The sequence below is a fragment of the Ovis canadensis genome, chromosome 3, assembly GCF_042477335.2.
Source record: "Ovis canadensis isolate MfBH-ARS-UI-01 breed Bighorn chromosome 3, ARS-UI_OviCan_v2, whole genome shotgun sequence".
NCBI lineage: Eukaryota > Metazoa > Chordata > Mammalia > Artiodactyla > Bovidae > Ovis > Ovis canadensis.
In genome coordinates, this window is record NC_091247.1 from 148,645,932 (window position 1) to 148,670,548 (window position 24,617).

Below are 24,617 nucleotides of genomic sequence, written 5' to 3' on the forward strand. Positions count from 1 at the left end.
GATGACCTTAACTACTACCTTCTCCAAATTATGTGATGCATAAATAGCCAATAGAGGAAAACATCTGACATAATCTGAAAAACAGTATTCCTTTTCCCAGGATAGTATTAGTAGTAGAAACTTTATAATGAAGTCTTCTTGGCTCACTGAGACCCAGAGGTCTCTGATAACACAGCGTAACACACAAAAAACTGATTCAGTTTAGGTTATTTTCTTTTTTAAAGTTACAGTACATTCTAGTAACTTCTGAGACTTACACTGGTAGCCTCCTTTCTTTCTTTTTTTTTTTTGAGCTTGCTGCTGCTAAGTCACTTCAGTTGTGTCTGACTCTGTGCGACCCCATAGACGGCAGCCCACCAGGCTCTGCCGTCGCTGGGATTCTCCAGGCAAGAACACTGGAGTGGGTTGCCATTTCCTTCTCCAATGTATGAAAGTGAAGTCACTCAGTCGTGTCCGACCCTCAGCGACCCCGTGGACTGCAGCCTTCCAGGCTCCTCCGTCCACGGGATTTTCTAGGTGGGGTGCCATTGGATGTTGTTAAATGTTCTATGTGAAGGGAATCTATGACAACACATAGTGTTAATGTTTTCTTAACAGTTTTCCTTACCTGATGCTGTTTTTATAAATTTACTTGTATGTTATCATTATCTGAACAGAGAGTTTCTCTTGAGAACAAGGACTTTGCATATATACATTGCTTTTTTAAGTGCCTGTACCACAGAAAACAATCAAAGCTTGTTGAGTTTAATGATTTTTGTTTTAGGTGAGAATATTTCATATTTTTTCCTTATTTCATCTGAGCATTAATTTTGGAGATTCACTATGGTTGCCTCCATACTATTTTTGAGACTAGAATGTGAGTGATTAAAAAGCCAATCCTACCTGTGTCTATTCTTATAGTGGGACAGTTCAAACTTTAGAAGGAGTATGGGGAGAGGTTGGTCAAAGGGTTAAAGTTTTGGTTATAAAATAAGTAAGTCTGCAGGCTCTAAAGTACAGCATGGTGACCAAAGTTAGTAACATTGCATTATATACTTGAAATTTGCTAAAATATTAGATCTGAAGTATTCGCACCACACCAAGATAACTAAAAAGGTTACCATATGAGGTGGTGGATGTATTAATTAGCTTGACTGTGGTATTCATTTCACAATGAACAGTTGGGTCCCTCTACCCATGGGTTCTGCATCTATGAATTGAAAATATTTTGGAAAAAAAAAATTCCAGAAGGGTCAAAAAAGCAAAATGAATTTGCCACATTGGCAACTACCTACCTATTTACATTGTATTTACAACTATTTATATCATGTTTACATTGTACTAGATGTTATAAGTAATCTACAGGATTACTTATATACAGGAGGATGTACATAGGTTATATGCAAATACTACATCATTTTATAGAAAGGACTTGGGAATCTATGGATTTTGGTATCCACGGGGCCATGGGACCAATGCCTTGCGGATACTGAGAGCTGTATATCAAAGCATCATGATGAACATCTTCAGTTCAGTTCAGTCGCTCAGTCGTGTTCGACTCCTTGCGACCCCATGAATTGCAGCACGCCAGGCCTCCCTGTCCATCACCAACTCCCAGAGTTTACTCAGACTCACGTCCATCGAGTCCGTGATGCCATCCAGCCATCTCATCCTCTGTCATCCCCTTCTCCTCCTGCCCCCAATCCCTCCCAGCATCAAAGTCTTTTCCAGTGAGTCAACTCTGCATGAGGTGGCCAAAGTACTGGAGTTTCAGCTTTAGCATCATTCCTTCCAAAGAAATCCCAGGGCTGATCTCCTTCAGAATGGACTGGTTGGATCTCCTTGCAGCACAAGGGACTCTCAAGAGTCTTCTCTAACACCACACTTTAAAAGCATCAATTCTTTGGTGTTCAGCTTTCTTCACAGTCCAACTCTCACATCCATACATGACCACTGGAAAAGCCTTGACTAGACGGACCTTTGTTGGCAAAGTAATGTCTCTGCTTTTCAATATGCTATCTAGGTTGGTCATAACTTTCCTTCCAAGAAGTAAGCATCTTTTAATTTCATGGTTGCAGTCACCATCTGCAGTGATTTTGGAGCCCCCCAAAATAAACTCTGACACTGTTTCTACTGTTTCCCCATCTATTTCCCATGAAGTGATGGGACCAGATGCCATGATCTTCGTTTTCTGAATGTTGAGCTTTAAGCCAACTTTTTCACTTTCCACTTTCACTTTCATCAAGAGGCTTTTTAGTTTCTCTTCACTTTCTGCCATAAGGGTGGTGTCATCTGAATACCTTAAGTATACACAATTTTTTCAACTATATGTCCATAAAGTTGCAAAAAAACAGAATATATGCTTATTTTGTTGCTTAAGTTGGCATAAAACTCAACATTCAGAAAACTAAGATCATGCCGTCAGACCCATCACTTCATGGCAAATAGATGAGGAAACAAATTGAAAGACTTTATTTTCTTGGGCTTCAAAATCATTGCAGATGGTGATTGCAGCCATGAAATTAAAAGACGCTTGCTCCTTGGAAGAAAAGCTATGACCAACCTAGACAGCATATTAAAAAGCAGAGACATTAATGTACCAACAAAGGTCCATCTAGTCAAGGCTATGATTTTTCCAGTAGTCACGTATGGATGTGAGAGTTGGACTATAAAGAAAGCTGAGTGCCGAAGATTGATGCTTTTGAACTGTGGTGTTGGAGCAGACTCTTGAGAGTCCCTTGTACTGCAAGGAGATCCAACCAGTCCATCCTAAGTGAGATCAGTCCTGAATATTCATTGGAAGGACTGATGCTGAAGCTGAAACTCCAATACTTTGGCCACCTGATGTGAAGAACTGACTCACTGGAAAAGGCCATGATACTGGCAAAGATTGAGGGCAGGAGGAGAAGGGGACGACAGAGGATGAGATGGCTGGATGGCATCACTGACTCAATGGACATGAGTTTGAATAAGCTCCAGGAGTTCGTGATGGACAGGGAAGCCTGGCGTGCTGCAGTCTGTGGGGCTGCAAAGAGTCAGACACGATTGAGTGACTGAACTGAACTGATGATTATTTTGAAAATGAAAAAAGGAATTATAGATAGCTGGGACTATAGTCATTTTGTATAGCTATAGAACCAAAAGGTGAACAGAGCAACAAATGCTTTGTGTTTGCTTAGTCACTCAGTCGTGTCTGACTCTTTGGGACCCAATGAACTAGTCTGCCAGGCTCCTCTGTCCATGGGGATTCTCCAGGCAAGAATACTGCATGGTGTGGGTTGCCATACCCTCCTCCAGAGGATCTTCCCAACCCAGGGACTGAACCCAGGTCTCCCACATTGCATGTAGATCTTTACCAACTGAACCATCAGGGAAGCCCAATAAATACTTTAGAATGTCTTAAATCTGTCTTAATTATATGTCAGGAAAAGTAAAGAAAAACATTGACTATTGTTTTCTATTATCTGCCTGTTCCTCTTAGAACCTAGGAAAATTTAGAATTAAAAATTTAGTTGGCTAGTTGGCAAAATTCAATGGGTCAAAAATACAGGGAAAAAAAGTAATTGGTCTTTCTGGTAATGGGGCAGGCCACTGGTTCTCAACCCTGCTCTCATTACTTATTGGTTTGCACAATCAGTTGTTGGAGGCAACATGAAAAGTTCACATCAAAGTCTCCACCAGTTTTTTCAAAAATCTGATTTTTTCTGTTTCTATAAAAGATTAGGGGGAAGCATATTCCAAAGGCAGTTAAGAAAATGCTTCAACTAGATGTCATTACAGGCCATTAAATTCTGCCTTGAGGAAACAGTGAAAAAAGCTTGTACATTGTACATTTTTCTTCTCAGAACTTTAGTCCTGTTCAGCTGCGAGTTGAGGGAAACCCCTCTGTCATTCATTCCCAGAGCTAAGAGTCACACAAACTCAGGCCCCACCATGCAGCACATAACCATCGGGCATGAAACAGTGCGGACTCTTGCTCTGGAATCTTGTATTTACTATACTGCTGCTTTCAAAATAGTTAAGACAGAGTCTTAACCTGAGAGAGAAGCCATATCTAATTTTGGTAAGTCTGATATCAATTCCATTTAATGGAATGGAAATATCTACCAAATATACTGTGAAATTTTCATAATCAGTGAAATGGGCTACTCATTTAGAATTTTTTTAATAGAGTTTGGACACAGTCCATAACAACTATATACATGCTATTTTATACATATGCACTTTTTTTTTTTCCTGGAGGAATAAAGATCAAATTCTAATATTTCAATGCCAGCCAAACTAGAGAAGGCCTATTTAAACTGAAGATGACACTAGTGTTCTTGGCATTTTTACTCAGAAGAATTTATATCTGTATAATTAGTGTTTTTCTGAAAATAAGTGATTTCCTGACTTTTTTTTCCCCAGCGCATTGGAGATACTGCTCACCTGATTAGTAATAACATTTGTTTTTATTTAACCAAGTAATGACATTCATTTTTATTTGACCAAGCAATTTTCTTATTTACGTTTCCTCAACAGAATCCACTTTGTTCATGAGAAGAACAGTGGTGGAGGAGTTCCTATTCACTTTTCTGCTATTTGATAGTCATAAATGTATAGGCTTTAGAATTTGAGGAAGTGGGGTGAGCATCCACACTCTGCCCCTTGATTAGCTGTGTGGTTTTTAACAAGCCATTTCTCCTCTCTCTGCCTGCTTTTTCTTTTGTAAATCACAGTTAATAGACTCTTTCTTACAAGACTGTTCTGGATATGGAAGCAGATAATCCAGGGAGAGCATTAAGCACAGTTTCAACAACAAAGAAAACTTCCTGAAACATCAGCCAAGCCACATCAGACAACTGGCCTGTATATAAAGGAAATGCTGAGTACAGATGCTTATGAAATTATTTCTGACTGATAAAGAGGGTAAAGGGAAGGTAACCTGTCACGTGAGAGCTCTCAGAGAACACAGTGGAGGAAGCCAACTTAACAGAAATTGAGTCTGATGGAGCAGATTAGGTACATTGCGCAATCTTACGGAACTAAGAACATCACTTCTGCTACCTTTTGGCTCTTCCCCTGTGGAGAGATAGGGTCTTAGCTAATAACCCACATCCTTCTCTTCTCTCTGAAAGCCCATTTCCTGAGCAAATGCATGCTTTGGAGAGGTGGTTAGCGAACAACCCAGATCCCAGGTTTAATGGACAATTTCTTTAGGGTGAAATTGAAGGGTAGAGCATCATTTTCTGTCTTTCCCTCTCACGCCTCCCCCACCTCTCAAACAACCCATCTCACAGTCATTAAGGTACCAATGGTGCAAGAAATCTCAACTGCATACAACACGAGAGCTTGCTACATCTATACTGTGGGCATCCTCTTTTTTTTTTTTAATCCTATTTTTGCTTTCTAACCACTTTCATTTTGCAGACAAAGACTCCTTTGCCAAAGGCAGGATAAATAAACTCAGACATATCCTGTCTCTTGACATCTTTGTTTATCCATAAACTGTCAAAAACACAGATGAAAATCCATTGAAGAGTGGATGAAGTGGTTAGACAAAGGCCAAAAGAGACTGTTGCATAGAAGCTTGATGTTAGGGAAGATATTATCTAAAATGATGCCAAGCCAGCTTGGTATGATGACAGGAACAAAAATTTAAGTTACCAAGTTACTCAGCTAAGAACAGACTCAATTGTGTAAAAAAGTAATCATGAAAAAAATCAATGTGAGAAAGCATCTGTATAGTTAGTAGGAAACTGACTGCACCATTGGGATCCCAATAACCATGAGGTAAGTTAGTTGAGAGGTGAGGCAAGGGTGAGGAGAAAGAGAAAGCTGAAGGGTTAAGAGCATAGGCTTACATATGAGAGTGGATTTGAAGCCTGGCTCCTCGTTTACCATTTAATTTCAAGAAATAATTAAATTCTCATTATATTTTCAAACAGCATCATTTTCAGTTATAAGCCATAACGTACCTCAGATTATGTGGGTTCCTAGTGAGATTGTTATCAAGTGATTTTACTTATTTTCCTTTTCTACTAGCAAACATTTCTTTTTGCTTAAATGCTTAGTTTATAAAGGTGATTTGAAAAGTGTACTATCTTTGTTTCCCAAGAAAACATTTAGGAAAGTCTAAATAATATAGAGGACAATCACCTTCTACTATAGCTCACTCTGCCCATTCTTGAGAGGGGTTAATGAAAGAACTAATGGTATCAAGATTATTGAATGAATGAGTAATTGCAGATACCTGGTATTGTGGATATAACCTATGAACATGGCGGAATGTTCCCATGGGAGAACCATGGGAATATCTATATTCATTTCTATTGCTGCATAAAAAAATATCACAGACTTAGTAGCTTATAGCAACTCATTCATTATCTCACAATTTTTTATGTCACAAGTCCAGGCATAGAAATCCATGTTTGCTACTGAGGGTCTCACAAGGCTGAAATTTAGGTGTAAGCAGGGGCTATGGTGTTATCTGAAATTTGAAGTACTCTTCTAAGCTAATTCAGGTTTTTGGAAAATTGAGTTTCTTGGTGTTACACAACCAAGGTTCCAGATTTTTCTTGCTGACTGATAGCTGGAAGGTAGCTCTCATCTCCTAGAGGCTATCAGTAAATTATAGCCAATGTGGCCTTCCTACAACATGGTAGCTTACTTCAAGGTCCATAGGAGGATCGCTCAGACTTCTTGTAAGAGCTTACCTTATTAGGTCAGGCCCCCAAAACAGCATCTTATTATTGATACTCAAAGTCAGCAGATGAGGGACCTTAACTGCATCTCAAAACACCTTCAGATTTGCCAATAACATAATCTAATGGCCACATCATCATGGGAGTACCATCAAGGCATCACTGGCTTATGGTGAATGATTGCTAATAGCACACTGTGAACATGACCCTATAAAGAAATGAAAACTATAATAGGATTTTATAATTATTTATATAAACATTAAATTTTATATCCCTTTACAAGTTACAAAGTGCTTGTACATACTCTGCATCATGACTACCTGTCAGAGAGGCACAGTAGATATTAATCCAACACTACAGGTGAAAAAAACAAGGCTCAAAGCAGCTAAGACATTTCCCAAATCCTTACAGAAAATTAGTAGTACAGTCAGGCTTCAGCACAGGGTCTTTTCACCCTATAGTCCTGTCATCTGTTTAGCTAATTCTGAGTTTTCAAACTGTGTTTGCTGAGGTTCCGAGGAAATATCTCAGGGATTACTGTAAGAACTCAGAGTGACTCTAAGAAAGTTGGGTTGTGTTGCAACAGCGGTTCGACTATTGTTTATCCTCTATATTGTGAGTTCTACATAAGCTTTAATAACCACTGCATTTCACCGTGCTGCCTTATAAAAGATAAATACTTACAAAAAAAAAACCAAACACTTTAGTTTAAAAAATGATTTAGATAGCTGTATAGAAAAATCCAAGAGTCTATTCCAATAAAGTTTTAAGAAACTGTCATTTCTTCCAGTAGCTGTTGAACCTTTTATAAAGAAAGAGAAAACAAACGCATTAAATAATTGATTGGAAACGTACACATGGGAAAAAATGACAAATCCCACCTCCTTCACATTTTAAATACATATAAAAATGAATACCTTCTTAATGTCTGGTCTCTTATTTTTCTTTTCATGCAGACACTGACTGGCAACAGAGTACATAGTTTCAATGGAAGTGGGATCAATGTCATTCATCTTCTTATCAACATAATCTTCAATTGTCTTTTCTTCATCTTCAATTTCTTCTTTAATATCTAGCTTTAAGGCAAAAGTTAAAACTTTAAAAGTTTCAAATAAAAGAGAAACAAGCAGTTAAATTCATAAGTGTATTTATAAATAAATATAAATTATAACTAAATTAATATTACTATGTTATAAAATAATAATTTAAATTATTTAATCTATATTATAATAACATTTACTCGTATTTACTATCTGCTGTTGTAACCTTATTAAGAATTGAGGACATCTAGGACAAACTCTATTTATTTACTTACTTATATTAATACATACTTACATATCTCCTTCCTAGAAACATTTAGCCATTGCTCTTACGTCCTCATTAGCAGCCCTTACTAGGCTTCCAGCACAGTGAGGTCTACTCCTGTGCTGTGCCCCCAATGATGCAACTTCAACTCTGAATGCAGATCTTCCTCTCTGCACAAGCACACTGCTCTGTGGGTACTCACACTGTTGAATCAAGAGAAAAAGGGAGGAGGAAAAAAGGGGGCAAGGCCATGATAGAAAGGTAACGAATACAGAGAGAGGTGGAGAACGAGAATGTTGTAGTGGTTGAACAGTGGTCCCCCAACAGAAATGTCCAAGTCCTGATTCTCAGAACATGTGACTGTAACTGTATTTGGAGAAAAAGGTGTTTGCACATGTAATTATGTTAAGCAATTTAAGATAAGATCATCCTGGATTACCCAGGTAGGCCTTAAATCCAATGATAGACATCTGTATAAGAAAGAAACACATCCACATACACACAGAGGGGAAGACACTCACAGGGGCAGACACTGGAGGGATGTGGCTACCAGTCAAGGAATGTCAACAGCCACTGGAAGATGGAAGGGGCAAGGGAAGACTCTCTCCTAAAGTATCCAGAGGGAATGGTGCCTGGACAAAACTTTGATTTCAACTTCTGGTTTCCAGAACTATGACAGAGTAATTCTGTCACTGCAAGTCCTATTTTTGTGGTAATAATCTTTTTCCCTCTTATATTTTTTAATCTATACACTTTCTCTGTATAATACAATCAACATCCAAAGCTTTATGTATGCCTGTACATGAATGGCTCAAAAACTGTAACTCCAGCCCAGGCTTCTTTCCTGACCTCCAATAACCAATGGAACACAGGATTTATTTCTTTAATAAAGACAAAATTTCACTATGTGCTACAGAGAAGCCTGGTGGGTTACAGTCCATGGGGTTGCAAAGAGTTAGATATAACTAAGCATGTACTCACCCTGTATAAAATATTATGAAATATTATGAAAATATTAACTTTTCATAATAATTGGAGGCTTTATACTTTACTGTAAAATATTAGATACCATGTAATATTCAATTGGTAAAGAATCCACCTGCAATGCAGGAGACCCCTCCAATCCCAAAGAAAGGCAATGCCAATTGCCTTTCAATTGGGAAGATTCACTGGAGAAGGGACAGGCTACCCACTTCTGTATTCTTAGGCTTCCCTTTGGCTCAACTGGTAAAGAATCTGCTTGCAATGTGGGAGACTTGGGTTCGATCCCTAGGTTGGGACAATCCCCTGGAGAAAGGAAAGGCTGCCCACTCCATTGTTCTGGCCTAGAGAATTCCATGGACCGTATACTTCATGGGGTTGCAGAGTTGGACATGACTAACGTTCACTTTCACTTTTCAATATTCATTGTACATATCCAAGAACCCATGGCAAGCTTTATAATTTATACTTATATAAGGGACATCTGTAGCAACATTATAATATAGAGATATTACATTTACGGTTTTTCTTAAAAATATTGCATGAGCCTTTGAGAAAATATATTATACCTTTTGACTTTCTAATCTTTGTTCTAGGGAAATAATCTGGTATACACATGTCTGAATTTTTCACAGTGGTTTGTCCCATTAGAACACAGAAATTAGAATAAAATCAGTGTAGGCCTTACAAATAGCTGAGAAAAGAAGAGAAGCTAAAGGCAAAGGAGAAAAGGAAAGATATAAGCATCTGAATGCAGAGTTCCAAAGAATAGAAAGGAGAGATAAGAAAGCCTTCCTCAGCGATCAATGCAAAGAAATAGGGGAAAACAACAGAATGGGAAAGACTAGAGATCTCTTCAAGAAAATCAGAGATAACAAGGGAACATTTCATGCAATGATGGGCTCGATAAAGGACAAAAATGGTATGGAGCTACCAGAAGCAGAAGATACTAAGAAGAGGTGGCAAGAATACACAGAACTATTCAAAAAAGATCTTCACGACCCAGATAACCATGATGGTGTGATCACTTACCTAGAGCCAGACATCTTGGAATGTGAAGTCAAGTGGGCCTTAGGAAGTATCACTATGAACAAAGTTAGTGGAGGTGATGGAATTCCAGTTGAGCTATTTCAAATCCTGAAAGATGATGCTGTGAAAGTGCTGCACTCAACATGCCAGAAAATCGGGAAAACCCAGCCATTGCCACAGGACTGGAAAAGGTCAGTTTTCATTCCAATCCCAAAGACAGTCAATGCCAAAGAATGTTCAAAATACTGCACAACTGCACTCATCTCACACACTAGCAAAGTAATGCGCAAAATTCTCTAAGCCAGGCTTCAACAGAACGTGAACCGTGAACTTCCAGATGTTCAAGCTGGATTTAGAAAAGGCAGAGGAACCAGAGATCAAATTGCCAACATCCGCTGGATCACAGAAAAAGCAAGAGTTCCAGAAAGACATCTACTTTTGCATTACTGACTACACTAAAGCTTTTGAGCATCGAAGAATTGATGCTTTTGAACTGTGGTGTTGGAGAAGACTCTTGAGAGTCCCTTGGACTGAAAGGAGATTCACCCAGTCCATTCTGAAGGAGATCAGCCCTGAGATTTCTTTGGAAGGAATGATGCTAAAGCTGAAACTCCATTACTTTGGCCACCTCATGCGGAGAGTTGACTCATTGGAAAAGACTCTGATGCTGGGAGGGATTGGGGGCAGGAGGAGAAGGGGACGACAGAGGATGAGATGGCTGGATGGCATCATTGACTCGATGGACGTGAGTCTGAGTGAACTTCGGGAGTTGGTGATGGACAGGGAGGCCTGGCGTGCTGCGATTCATGGGGTCGTAAAGAGTCGGACACGACTGAGTGACTGAACTGAACTGAACTGAACTGAAAGCTTTTGGCACAAAGTGACAAAGAACTAAAGAGCCTCTTGATGAAAGTGAAAGAAAAGAGTGAAAAAGTTGGCTTAAAGCTCAACATTCAGAAAACGAAGATCATGGCATCTGGTCCCATCACTTCATAGCAAATAGATGGGGAAACAGTGGAAATAGTGACAGACTTTATTTTCTTGGGCACCAAAATCACTGCAGATGTTGACTGCAGCCATGAAATTAAAAGATGCTTACTCCTTGGAAGAAAAGCTATGGCCAACCTAGACAGCATATTATAAAGCAGAGACATTGCTTTGCCAAGAAAGGTCCATCTAGTCAAAGCTATGGTTTGTCCAGTAGTCATGTATGGATGTGAGAGTTGCACTAGAAAGAAGGCTGAGTGCCGAAGAATTGATGCTTTTGAAGTGTGGTATTGGAGAAGACTCTTGAGAGTCCCTTGGACTTCAAGGAGATCCAACCAGTCCATCCTAAAGGAAATCAGTCCTGAATATTCACTGGAAGGACTGATGCTGAAGCTTTACCTCCAATATTTTGGCCACCTGATGTGAAAAACTGACTCACTGGAAAAGAACCTGATGCTGGGAAAGGTTGAAGGCAGGAGGAGAAGTGGAACGATAGAGGATGAGATGGTTGGATGGCATCACTGATGGGATGGACATGAGTTTGAGTAGGCTCTGGGAGTTGGTGATTGACAGGGAAGCCTGGAGTGCTGCAGTCCATGGTATGGCAAGGATTTGGAAAACAGTGGGCAACCGAGCTAAACTGAGGTATATGAATAATTTTATGAAAAACATATGTGGTAGTATTTATGTAAGTTTTTAATTTTATAGGACCCTGTAAGTTCTTAAAATTTAGTATACAGGAAAACAAGGCCTGGCATAACTTTACTGTAGTTTTAGTGTTCAGTTAGTCTATTTATATAATTGTCAGTGAATCCCTATATAATACACAGGTAAAATTTTCTATAACTTTATTAAAAATATTCCATAATAGAAATGGAGAAAGAATTTTATTAGCAATTCTAGTCTGACACAAATTTCTAAGGAAGAATGTTATTTCTCCTCTGAAAATGGTATTAGTAATCACCATGAAAGTAACAAAATAAAAATACACTAGAGGAGATCTCAGAAATCATACAGCTCCACTGTGATTTTCAAAGAAACTAGAACATAGAATATATCAGTGTCTTCTCTAAGCTTCACAAATATTTCATGGCAGAGCTGAGATTAAAAATAATTGATGCTTTTTCCATATGCCACTATGTAATTGCCAACAGAAAGATTGCCAGTAGAAAATGACATTTCCAGATGTCAAATTTACCCACATAAATTTAGATTATAAATGAAAGAGAAAAGAGCTAGAAAAGTGAAATCTTTCGATTACCAATAACTGAGGTTCACGGTGTTCATCCACAGCTGGAAGTCCGGTTATTATTTCTAGTAAAACCTAAGAAGAAAGTAAAACCCGTAAATATAAGACTCAAGACAACACATAAAAACTGGAAGGAACATGGCTCTTGATTATGAAATTGAATGAACCATTTCCACGCACTGCATGCCTTTTAGGCATGAAAGTGGAAAGAACACAAGCTGTGGTCATTTCTTACCACCCTTTCTTCCCTGACACCTCAGAACTCATCCATCTCTATACGCAATTCTTTAATACTGGCAACTCACTAAACAATCAGCCCCCTAAATATGTGTTCTGGAGATACTCTTTTTCCTGTCTTGCAGAAGATATTTCACAAGAATAATTTTCTCTGGCTTTTAGGAGAATACTATTTTCTAAACCTCAGGCATATCCTAGAAACTTGTGCCTTAACTTCACAGTGTTATGACAGTAGACATCCATAATAGAAACACATATGAGTGTAAAAGATAAAGGATTTTCCAATTCTCCAACCACTCCTGCCCCACTCCTTACACCATCATAAAAGGTTATTATCAAACTGGTAGATCAGAAAATGCCGCAACATATTTCCTTCAAAAAATTTCCTCTTTAAAATATGACACTAAAATGCATACTGTAGGACACAATTTATATACTAAGTTTCATGCTAATTCATGTGGCAAAAATATTATTTCTTACAGTAATTTCAGAAATCAATTTAAAAGCCTTACAAATTCAGAGAAGTTTTTATTACTTTCTCATTTAACTAGAGGTTAAAGTGAGCAATTTGTATCCTTACATATGAGAGCTAAGCAACATAGGTGTATTCAAAATATTCTATTTCAATTTCACAAGTACAGCCAGAATGATTATTGCTACTAATTATATGTATAGTAAAATATAATATATTACAAGTATGTGTGCATGCATGCTAAGTTGTTTCAGTCGTGTCCAACTCTTTGCAACCCCATGGACTGTAGCCCACCAGGCTCCTCTCTCCATGGGATTCTCCAGGCTAGAACACTGGAGTGGGTTGCCATGCCCTTCTCCAGGGAATCCTCCTGACCCAGGGATCAAACCTGTATCTCATACCTCCTGCATTGGTAGGCAGGTTCTTTACCACTAGCACCACCTGGGAAGCCTATTACATGTATACATAAATACACATATATGAAACTTACCACACCAAAGCTGTAGATGTCAGATTTGGGTGTAATTTCTCCTCGCAAAGCTTCAGGTGCCATATAAGCTGTTGTTCCCACAATTCTGCTAGTCATGACTGTCTGGGCAAACTTCTCAGAAGCCCGTGCAAGCCCAAAGTCAGATATTTTGGCTGTAAAGTCTTCATCTAGTAAGATATTTGCACTGAAAAACAGTTTTTCTTTTTAAACAAATCAAATAGTTCCTTAGGAAGGTATAACACTGTATGTATTTACAGAGTATTTTATAATACACATCATAAAAGGTTGAATTTATGTAAATAAATCTGGATTAAGGATTATAGCTAAAGCAGCATAAAACTGTCTTCCTTTTTGTTTCTATAAGGAAAATTTGAAAAAAAAGTGAAGTAAAACTCTTCACATTAGTGATATTTTTATTATTTCACAAATAATTTATTATAGGGCAACTTCCCTCAAAGTATGTGAAAGCACCCTTCTTAATTCCTCCCCTAAAATTTCTCAATTCATTTAAAAACAAACTTCCAACCAGAGTATCTCAACTGTATCATTTCTTAGGGGGTACTCTCTCTGAAATCTTTTGAAGAGGAAATAATATGGCTAAAAGATCTTAATTCATTTATTTTATGCATTTGCTCATACAATCATACTTTCATTCAACAAAACTTTATTGAAGACCCACAACGTGTTACAGTATTTAAGCTCAGTGCTGGGCCTGGGGACAATCTTAGAATCTTGTCTGTGACAAAGGCATAGAAATAATTTCTAAAAATTCCTAATGGTGATGCTGAGAGAACAACTGTGTGTGCAGAAGAACTGCAGAAAACTTCAAGCAGAAGGTGAAAAGTGTGTGTAGTCTTGAAGGATTATTAGAAGTTGAGGTTACTGAGGGAAAGAAAGGCATTTGAGGCAAATGGAACAGAATGGACACAGTGATGAAAACAAAAAACATACGCTCAATTTGAAGTAACTAGTGTCAATGGAATGTGAGGAGAACTTGAACTTTATCCTGGAAGCAACAGAATGCCAGCTGAATGTTTCATAGTGGGGAATGATGTTATCAAACTTGATTTTTAGAACCACAACCTGGCAGTATATTAGAGCACAGATAAGAACTGGCACAGACCAATTAAAGGATGACCAAGAAAGTTTGTGAAAAAGCAAATAAGAGATAGTGAAAGTGTAAATAAAGGCTGAGGAGAAAAGGAGGTGCAAATTTTGAGGTACACTCAATAGAACCTTGTAATTTATATGGTATGGGGAATGAGGAAGTCTTTAGCTTAGAAGATGGGATGAATACTGACTTCACTTGATTAGGAAAAAAACACAGAGGGAAGAATTTGGGTTGGAACAGAAATGAATTTGACTTCTAACATGTTGACTTAGGAACTGCTATGGAACATTGTGGTAGGGTGATTTGGTCTGGAGACACTGAAAATACAGGACTGGAGGCTGACGATATAGATTTGATTCACCCACATGGAGGTAGCTGTTGAAGTCAACACATCCCTCAGTAAGAATACGCAGGATTAGCAGAACAAACAATGAGGTAGCAATCAATTAGAATACAGACCATTAAAATACACCGAGTAAGGGATGGGAGATGGTGATTCTTCTCTTTTCTAAGGCTAATCCCTGTACAGGACTCCTCTCTACATTCTCAGGAACCTTATTCTATAAACTACCTCACTTCTCTCTTCTGTCTATCACATCCCTCTTCCCACAGGCATAAAAGCATGCTTTGGTCTCTGCCATCTTAAAAAAAAAAGTTTGCTGAATGACACATTGATTTCCAGCTATCCCCCTTCATGGGCTAAATAACAGTGTCTCATTAGATTTGTTTATACTCATATTTCACTCTCTCCTCAGTTCAGTTCAGTTCAATCATGGCTGATCTTTGTGACCCCATGAATCGCAGCACACCAGGCCTTCCTGTCCATCACCAACTCCCGGAGTCTACTCAAACTAATGTCCATAGAGTCGGTGATGCCATCCAATCATCTCATCCTCTGTCGTCCCCTTCTCCTCCTGCCCTCAATCCCTCCCAGTGTCAGGATCTTTTCCAATGAATCAACTCTTTGCATGAGGTGGCCAAAGTGTTGGAGTTTCAGCTTTAGCATCAGTCCTTCCAATGAACACCCAGGACTGATCTCCTTTAGGATGGACTGGTTGGACCTCCTTGGAGTCCAAGGGACTCTCAAGATGTCTTCTCCAACACCACACTTCAAAAGCATCAATTCTTCGGTGCTCAGCTTTCTTCACAGTCCAACTCTCACATCCACACATGACCACTGGAAAAACCATAGCCTTGACTCAGTTCAGTTCAGTTCAGTCGCTCAGTCACGTCTGATTCTTTGCAACCCCATGAATCGCAGCACGCCAGGCCTCCCTGTCCATCAGCAACTCCTGGAGTTCACTCAGACTTGCATCCATCGAGTCAGTGATGCCATCTAGCCATCTCATCCTCGGTCGTCCCCTTCTCCTCCTGCCCCCAATCCCTCCCAGCATCAAAGTCTTCTCCAATGAGTCAACTCTTCGCATGAGGTGGCCAAAGTACTGGAGTTTCAGCTTTAGCCTCTTTCCTTCCAAAGAAATCCCTGGGTTGATCTCCTTTAGAATAGACTGGACTAGACAGACCTCTGTTGGCAAAGTAATGTCTTTGCCTTTGAATATGCTATCTAGGTTGGTCATAACTTTTCTTCCAAGGAGTAAGCGTCTTTTAATTTCATGGCTGCAGTCACCATCTGCAGTCATTTTGGAGCCCCCAAAAATAAAAGTCTGACATTGTTTGCACTGTTTCCCCATCTATTTCCCATGAAGTGATGGGACCAGATGCCATGATCTTCATTTTCTGAATGTTGAGCTTTAAGCCAACTTTTCACTCTCCTCTTTCACTTTCATCAAGAGGCTTTTTTTAGTTCCTCTTCACGGTCTGCCATAAGAGTGGTGTCATCTGCATATCTGAGGTGATTGATATTTCTCCCGGCAATCTTGATTCTAGCTTGTACTTCTTCCAGCCCAGCGTTTCTCATGATGTACTCTGCATAGAAGTTAAATAAGCAGGGTGACGATATACAGCCTTGACGTACTCCTTTTCTTATTTGGAACCAGTCTGTTGTTTCACGTCCAGTTCTAACTGTTGCTTTCTGACCTGCATATAGGTTTCTCAAGATGCAGGTCAGGTGGTCTGATATTCCCATCTCTTTCAGCATTTTCCACAGTTTATTGTGATCCACACAGTCAAAGGCTTTGGCATAGTCAAGAAAGCAGAAATAGATGTTTTGCTGGAACTCTCTTGCTTTTTCCGTAATCCAGCAGATGTTGGCAATTTGATCTCTGGTTCCTCTGCCTTTTCTAAAACCAGCTTGAACATCAGGAAGTTCACGGTTCATGTATTGCTGAATCCTGGCTTGGAGAATTTTGAGCATTACTTTACTAGCGTGTGAGATGAGTGCAATTGTGTGGTAGTTTGAGCCTTCTTTGACATTTCCTTCCTTTGGGATTGGAATGAAAACTGACCTTTTCCAGGCCTGTGGCCACTGCTGAGTTTTCCAAATTTGCTGGCATATTGAGTGCAGCACTTTGACAGCATCATCTTTCAGGATTTGAAATAGCTCAACTGGAATCCATCACCTCCACTAGCTTTGTTCGTAGTGATGCTTTCTAAGGCCCACTTGACTTCACATTCCAGGATGTCTGGCTCTAGGTGAGTGATCACACCATCGTGATTATCTGGGTCGTGAAGCTCTTTTTTGTACAGTTCTTCTGTGTATTCTTGCCACGTCTTCTTAATATCTTCGGCTTCTGTTAGGTCTACACCATTTCTGTCCTTTATTGAGCCCATCTTTTCATGAAACTACCACCTGAATTCTGACCCAATTTCTACATGGAGATAGATTTCCTGAAAGTCACTAATGACCTTCATGGCACTAATCAAATGCTTCATTTAAATGTTTTTTAAAATGGGTCATTTTTCAGTTTTCATTCTGACTTCCAAAAAGCAACTGAAAATTTTGACTAATCCTTCTCAGCCAACTGTCTTTCCTTGTTCTCAGGGATACCACACTCTCCTGGTTTTCAGCTTCATTGCATCCTTTCTTAGATTCCTTTTTAGACTCATTTTGTTCTACTTGGCCATTAAGTCTTAAAAAGTTCCTCAGGGCTAAATCTTGTAACCTTTTCTTAATCTGTATCTTTCTTAAAGTTAAGGTAACTATATGCTAGCTCTTCAACCCATACATAGTAACACAGAAATTGATATGTTTAGCTCAGACTTCTTTTAGCTCCACCATGTACGTCATGCTGATTAACATCTCTACTCACTTCTGTATCTTAAAGGAACCTTTAACACAACATGTACAAAAGAGAACTCACATTTTCCAATCCCAACCTTGTCCTCTTTCAGTGCTTTCTCTGTAAATGAATCATGCCACAATCATTCCAGAATGCGGTTCTGGAAGCCATAAATCCTCCTGTCATTCCTGACATGTTCCTCTCCCTGAATGCTACCCACCCACCCTGCAGGCAAGAGTAAGCAAGAATCTGTTCACATTTCTTCATATAAACTGTTATCACCAAATCTTCTATGACAGGCTCCAAGCTCCCCTTTCTTACAAATGAGTCTCTATACTCAAGCCAAAGTGATCTTCTCAAAACTCAACTATGATGCCACATTCCTCCTTATAATTATTCAGTGGCATTTGATTATACTTATGATAAAATTAAAGCTCTTATATTGGTCTATTAGGTCCTACACAGGGCTTAGCTCTCTTCCTACCTTATAATTTTATCTTATTTCCTATCAATCACTCCTTCAATTTCTGCACTTCAGTCATTTATTTTACCTCCTGTAATCCATCATGTTCCCTCTGAACACTGGTCTCAGAAATGTGCTTCCTTATTCCCAGAATACTTTTCCCCCATATTCTACAGCTGTCCTCAAATTGTGCTCACTCATGTCCTGTTCATTCTTTGGATCTCTGCTTAAGTTTCATTTTCTCAGGGAACTCTTTTTTATACTAATCCTATAGACTATACACTAAAGTTCTAATATTATTTTGTGATTATCTGATTGCTGACAGATGCTACAAATGCTACTTTTGCTAACTATACCATCTACAGTACCTGTCGTATAATGGATGCTCAATTAATATTTGTTAACTAAATAAATAGATAACAAGGAAGATAACTGAAATGTACTCATGAAGAATGAAAGTGATTCAAAAAAGAGTGATGATCCAGAAAATAAGAAAATAATTCTGACAAGAAGAACAGAGTAACATACTGTGAAAAACAAACAAAAAGACACAGGTTACTTAGGATGAGTACTAGAAATAGGTCACTGGGTTTGAAATAAGGGAGATTATAGACGTCCTTAGTGAGACGACCTTTCATGGCAAGTTAAGAAGTTCATGTCAATAGTGAATAGGAAGAGTGAGAGAAAATTATTCTTTAAAGACCATTCTCCAAAAGCTTTTTAAAGGCAGCATTTACCTTTTAATATCTCTATGAATATGATGGTTTTCATGTAAATAACTGAGGCCATTAGCTGTACCCTGGGCAATCTTGCATCTCATGTACCAAGAGAGTGGGGGAGTACCATCCTTACGAAGTAAGAAACAAACCAATTAAAAATAAAAGAGGAGAATAAAACAAATCTATAGAAAATATATAACAGAACATTTCTTCTAAGCAGCTACTGACCATATTATTACATTGCTAACAATTTAGAACTACCACTTTTTAAGTTGTTAAACAAAAAGAGCTAAATAAGATCAAATGGAAGTTAGCGTTTCTTATCAAACAATAAAAATATATGAGAGCATCTTCAAAATCTAGCCTTGACTGATAATTTTACATTTTAGATTATCATCTGATAGAAAGGGAATTCCAATTGTTTAAATAACAACTATATAGTTTTTACAAACTAGGAAAGATATTAATATAGTTTAAAAGATTCTGTCATAGAGAAAATATTAGAATTCCAACACAGAAACAGGAAAGCAAACAACCTAATAAAAAATATCTTACCAAGCAAGCCAGTCTGTCCAGCAATGAACCATTGGGCATGTAAACATACACTAAGCAGAGGTCATCGCCATCACTTGAGAAACCAAGGAGCTCTACTAAGTTTTCATGTTGACACCTGTGGCAAATAATTTTCCATCCAAAATTATTACCATATATACACATATTTCCCTGATTACGTTATTCAATTTAGAGCTTTAAAAGAAAACAGAGAAAGAAATAATTATATGCTATACATTATTGCAATGTGATACGTATGTTTCTAAATCTTTATATATGTTTAGTATAACTGTTTATAATGTTCTATAAACAGTTCCCTTTTGGTCAATATTAATCAACATAATTTTGATTTTAAAATTAAAGCTCAATAATTCATATATAATAGTTTGGTTAAGAACTAGGTAGGTGTTTACCATTGTTTCACATAATTTTTAATGATAGCGTAAACAAGAGTTCAAGAAGTGTGTTGAAACGTGTATGACAATCCTTTCAAGAATTCTCAAACACATTCAAAGCACTGATTTACAGATATCTGATTTTCAATTACATCTAATTTATACATTTTTGATCTTTAACAGTATCTGGTTATTTATAACCTAACTTGAGTTTCTTTATATACTTGAGAGTAATAAGACTAAATAAAGCTGAAGTATAACAAAACTGCAGGCATCTATGGTACAGTAAGTACAAAGAAATCTGGGCTCAAAGTCCTAAGTTTAAAAGTACAGCTCTGCTACCTCCTGGAAATGTGACCTTTCACAAGTTAACAACCTCACTGAGCTTCAGCAACTTTCCCTGGTAAATGTGCGTAATAATGCCTATTATGTAACATAAATGCTGTGAGAATTAAATGAGCAAATACGTATGACAGCCCTCTGGCTTCTCTGGTGGCTCAGTGGTAAAGAACCAGCCTGCCAAGCAAGAGATGCAGGTTCGATCCCTAGGCTGGGAAGATCCCCTGAACTAGCAAACGTCAGCCCATTCCAGTAATTTTTGCTTGGAGAATCCCATGGACAAAGGAGCCTGGTAGGCTACAGTCTATGGGGGTCACAAAAGAGTCAGACAGGACTTAGTGACTAAAGAGCAACAAATATGAGAGCCCAGAATATATTCTATGACGTGCAAATTAAAACAGCAAGTATTCCATTTTCCACCAAATTGGCACACTTTAAAAATGAGTAGATAACATTTGCTGAGTTTATACTAACAAGGCATGTGGTACTTGATTTACCTGCTTTGTTTAATTAACCCTTAAAATAACTTAATGAAACATTTCATTATTAAAATAATTATCCCATTTTACAAATGAGAAAACAGACAATTAAGAAACTTGGCTGAGGTCATTCTGCTAATAAGGGCCAGAGGTTGATATTTATTTTAAGAACAGCAATAATATTTAATGGTATTGTGGTAGCAGTTGTGAAATTGCAATAAACTGCTGGTAGAAGTATGTGAAGTGAAAGTCACTCAGTCATGTCTGACTCTTTGTGACCCCATGGACTGTAGTCCGCCAGGTTGCTCTGTCTATGGGGATTCATTCTCCAGGCAAGAATACTGGAGTGGATTGCCTTGGCCTTCTCCAGGAGATCTTCTGGACCCTGGGACTAAACCTGGGTCTCCTGCGTTGCAGGCTGATTCTTTACCATCTGAGCCACCAAATTACTATAACAACTACAAAGTCATTTAGACAAATATTCAGAAAGTCTTTAAAAAGTGCATGCATTCAGAACCAGTAATTCTTCCAGGACTGTCTCCTGATGAAAAAAGCATATTTGCACTTAAATATTTATGTAAGAGATTTAAAGGTACTTTAATTTGTAATACTGAAAATTAGAAACAAATATGGAAGGGAAATGGTTAAATAAAACATAATTTGTATATATGCTAGAATGTTATGCAATAATTTTAAATGTTTCAACATGGAAAAAATGCCACACACTCATCATGAAGCAAGTACATCAAAATACTAGCAGTGGTTATCTCTGAGTGATATATTCCAGGGATGAATATTTTCCTGTATTTTCCAGATTATCTATTTTGAACAAGTTACTTTTAGGACTGGAGAGTGGAAGTAGAAGTAGAAAGAACAAATCCTGGACAGTCTTTTTATTTTTTTCAGTGTACATTATTTTTACTGAAAAAATTAATTCCAATCTATTCTTTCTTTCTTGACATTAAGCAACTAGAATTGGTCATTTCTAGCAATGGGTCTAATGAGAATAAATTGGTAAATCCTATTTAGGATTTATTTCAAAATCGCAAGTTCTGGAGTCAGACAGATCTGGATTTGAAACCCACATATTTATGTTTAAGTGACCTTGGATAAAGTTATTTAATGTTTCTGTATCTCAGCGGGAAAAAAAAAGTGTGTGTATTGGGGGTGGTTACAACAATTGTGGTTATAACAATCGGTTAATGCATTACAGTTTTTGATCTATGGTATAGAAGGTGAAAAAGAAGAAAGTAAAAAAGCTGGCTTAAAACTCAGCATTAAAAAATGTAAGATTATGGCATCTGGTCCCATCACTTCATGGCAAATAGATGGGGAAACAATGGAAACAGTAACAGACTTCATTTTCTTGGGCTCCAAAATCAATGTGGATGGTGACTGTAGCCATGAAATTAAAAGATGCTTGCTTCTTGGAAGGAAAGCTATGATAAACCTAGACAGCATATTAAAAAGCAGAGACATCACTTTGCCGACAAAGGTCTGTATAGTCAAAGCTACGGTTTTTCCAGTAATCGTGTATGGATGTGAGAGTTGAACTATAAAGAAGGCTGAGTGCTGAAGAATTGATGCTTTCAAACTGTGGTGCTGGAGAAGACTCTTGAAAGTCCCTTGAGGGAGATCAAGCAAGGAGATCAAGCCAGTCCATCCTAAAGGAAATGAACCCTGAATATTCATTGGAAGGACTGATGCTGAAGCTGAAGCTCCAATATTTGGCCAACTGATGTGAAGAGCTGACTCACTGGAAAAGACCCTGATCTAGGAAAGATCAGGGGCAAGAGGAGAAGAGGGCAAGAGGTTGAGATGGTTGGATGGCATCACTGATGCAATGTACATGAGTTTGAGCAAATTCAGGGAGATAGTGAAGGACAGGGAAGCCTGGTATGCTACAGTTCATGTGGTGGCAAAGAGTCAGAAACTATTTGGCGACTGAACAACAACATATAGTGAAGTATCAATCACTATAATTATTAGAATAAATTTCCCAATTTGTTTTTCCTTCTCTTTCTGATAATTTTCAAACATACTGAGTCAATGGCTTCTAAACATTCTTGCATATAACACTTCCCTGGTTTATGGTGTTAACATATCAAATGGACTATTTGCCATGTATATATTAATATATAAATATATATTTATACACACATGCATATATATACTATAATTTACCTCTCATAAATTTTGGGAACAGAAAACATGATAATGGAATCATAGTTCCATTATCAACTATCCAGATAGTTGAAATTCCATATAATTTTGCCATGATTTAGAATGACTGCTGTTTAATCTACACACATATGAGTGAGTATATGTAGCCATAAAATTGTAGAGTTAAAGTTCTGTCAAGTTCATTAAACTATTTTAGCCTATATTTAAAAATATCACCAGTTCTTGGCATACTCTGGGTAAGAAATAGGTCCTTTCTTGTTCTACTCTCTTCCATGGTACCATACTGCCAAATTAACTTACTTTGCCATTACTTTTATTTCTTGATCAAATTGTTGTTTCAGTTCTTCAGTACTAATGTCAACCATCTAAAAATATAAAATAATATACAATGTAATACCATACAATAACCCCGAGGCTCCTAAAGCTAGAAGGGGTACTAGAGATCATCTGGCAGATCCTGCTTTTTTTTAAATATATGTAAGTCATCATTCTCCCCATTTTATAAACAACTGAGAACCAGAAATAGTGATTTGCTCAAGGTCTCATGGCTGGTTAAATGGAAGGAAGAAAACCATATAACTCATATAACTACATATACTTCAGTGATTCATTGTGGGAACAAAATGAAATAATAAGAGACTTTACTGTAAACATTCTGAAAAAAATTCAGTGTGTTAGGAAACATAAGCAATTTTGAAGGCAAAAAGAAAAACAAGATGTGCAAAAGTATTTGCAACATATATGACAAAGGGATCTTTATTATAAAAAATGCATTGTATTGATATTTTAGAATATGAGAATAGATTTAAAATATAAGATATTCTAATAGAAATGCAAAGGGTGCAAATGAGAATTTTTAAAATTTTTTATTGCAATATTTTCTAAACTTTATTTTTAAATGAGAAAAGTAAATAAGGAAGATATTTTTATAAAATTTTCTTAGCATCTTAATGTTTTAATATTGATTCTACATGGAGCACTGTGTAGAATTCAGCTTCTCTATTTTATGAATCTCCCCAAATTATGTGCATAATTGTATGTATGTGAATACAACTAAATTCTTGTAGAGACAGTGTCTGTAGCTTTCAACAAAGGTTTAAAGGTTAAGAATTGCCAATTTAGAATGATGTTTACTGAGAGAAAATACACACTGAAATAATATGTTTCCTAAAGATTAATTTAATATTTATTATTCCCTAATAGCTCAGTTGGTAAAGAATCCGGCTGTAATGCAGGAAACCCCAGTTCTATTCCTGGGTCAGGAAGATCTGCTGGAGAAGGGATAGGCTACCCACTCCAGTCTTCTTGGGCTTCCGTTGTGGCTCAACTGGGAAAGAATTTGCCTGCAATGCGGGAGACCTGGGTTCAATCCCTGGGTTGGGAAGATCCCCTGGAGAAGGGAAAGGCTATCCACTCCAGTATTCTGGCCTAGAGAATTCCATGGACTATACAGGCCATGGGGTCGCAAGGAGTCGGACACGACTGAGCAACTTTCACTCACGCACACTAGGAAACAGTGTAATTTTTTCTCTTCCAGAAAATATAACTTACTGCTGCAAGCTTCTTCACTGCTACAGTCCTGTTGTTCACGTAGCCTTTATACACAACTCCAAACCCTCCTTCTCCCATTTTGTTACCACCGACAGAAATGGGCCGTTCATCAAAGTTATTTGTGACATCCTTCAATTCAAAAAATGAAAAACTGTGAAAACCTGTAATGTCAATAGAATAAGAAAAAGAGTGCTTCAATAAAAAAGAAATTGGTTTTCATAATTTCAGTATTT

The 24,617-nt window shown here is 37.8% G+C and overlaps 2 protein-coding genes across 12 annotated transcripts in view; one reads left to right on the plus strand and one right to left on the minus strand.

Moving 5' to 3' along the window:
- The window catches only part of TWF1 (twinfilin actin binding protein 1), a 51,213-nt gene that overhangs the window by 22,938 nt on the left and 3,658 nt on the right, over positions 1-24,617 (plus strand). Inside the window, exon 11 of one of the 7 annotated variants that reach the window (XR_011255900.1) lies at positions 24,037-24,603. The exons of 3 other annotated variants lie outside the window; for them this stretch is intronic. The gene's annotated coding sequence lies outside the window, so the exon portion shown is untranslated. Of the gene's footprint in view, positions 1-293; positions 752-4,697; positions 4,853-24,036; positions 24,604-24,617 lie in introns of those variants that run through there. 3 more of the 7 variants (XR_011255905.1, XR_011255907.1, XR_011255901.1) reach the window with 3 other exon arrangements.
- Positions 1-24,617, minus strand: part of IRAK4 (interleukin 1 receptor associated kinase 4) — a 37,386-nt gene that overhangs the window by 2,489 nt on the left and 10,280 nt on the right. The window contains exons 5-12 of one of the 5 annotated variants that reach the window (XR_011255894.1): positions 24,385-24,545; positions 23,134-23,198; positions 19,440-19,554; positions 18,903-19,012; positions 13,413-13,596; positions 12,226-12,288; positions 7,580-7,734; positions 6,894-7,464 (exon numbers count right to left, since the gene is read on the minus strand). Coding sequence is in view for 2 of the 5 variants with exons in the window: in XM_069584538.1 (XP_069440639.1) it covers positions 7,429-7,464; positions 7,580-7,738; positions 12,226-12,288; positions 13,413-13,596; positions 18,903-19,012; positions 19,440-19,554; positions 23,134-23,198; positions 24,385-24,545 (893 nt within the window). In the remaining 3 variants the exon portion in view is untranslated. Of the gene's footprint in view, positions 1-779; positions 1,573-6,893; positions 7,465-7,579; positions 7,739-12,127; positions 12,289-13,412; positions 13,597-18,902; positions 19,013-19,439; positions 19,555-23,133; positions 23,199-24,384; positions 24,546-24,617 lie in introns of those variants that run through there. The other 4 variants (XM_069584538.1, XR_011255895.1, XM_069584537.1 and 1 more) reach the window with 4 other exon arrangements.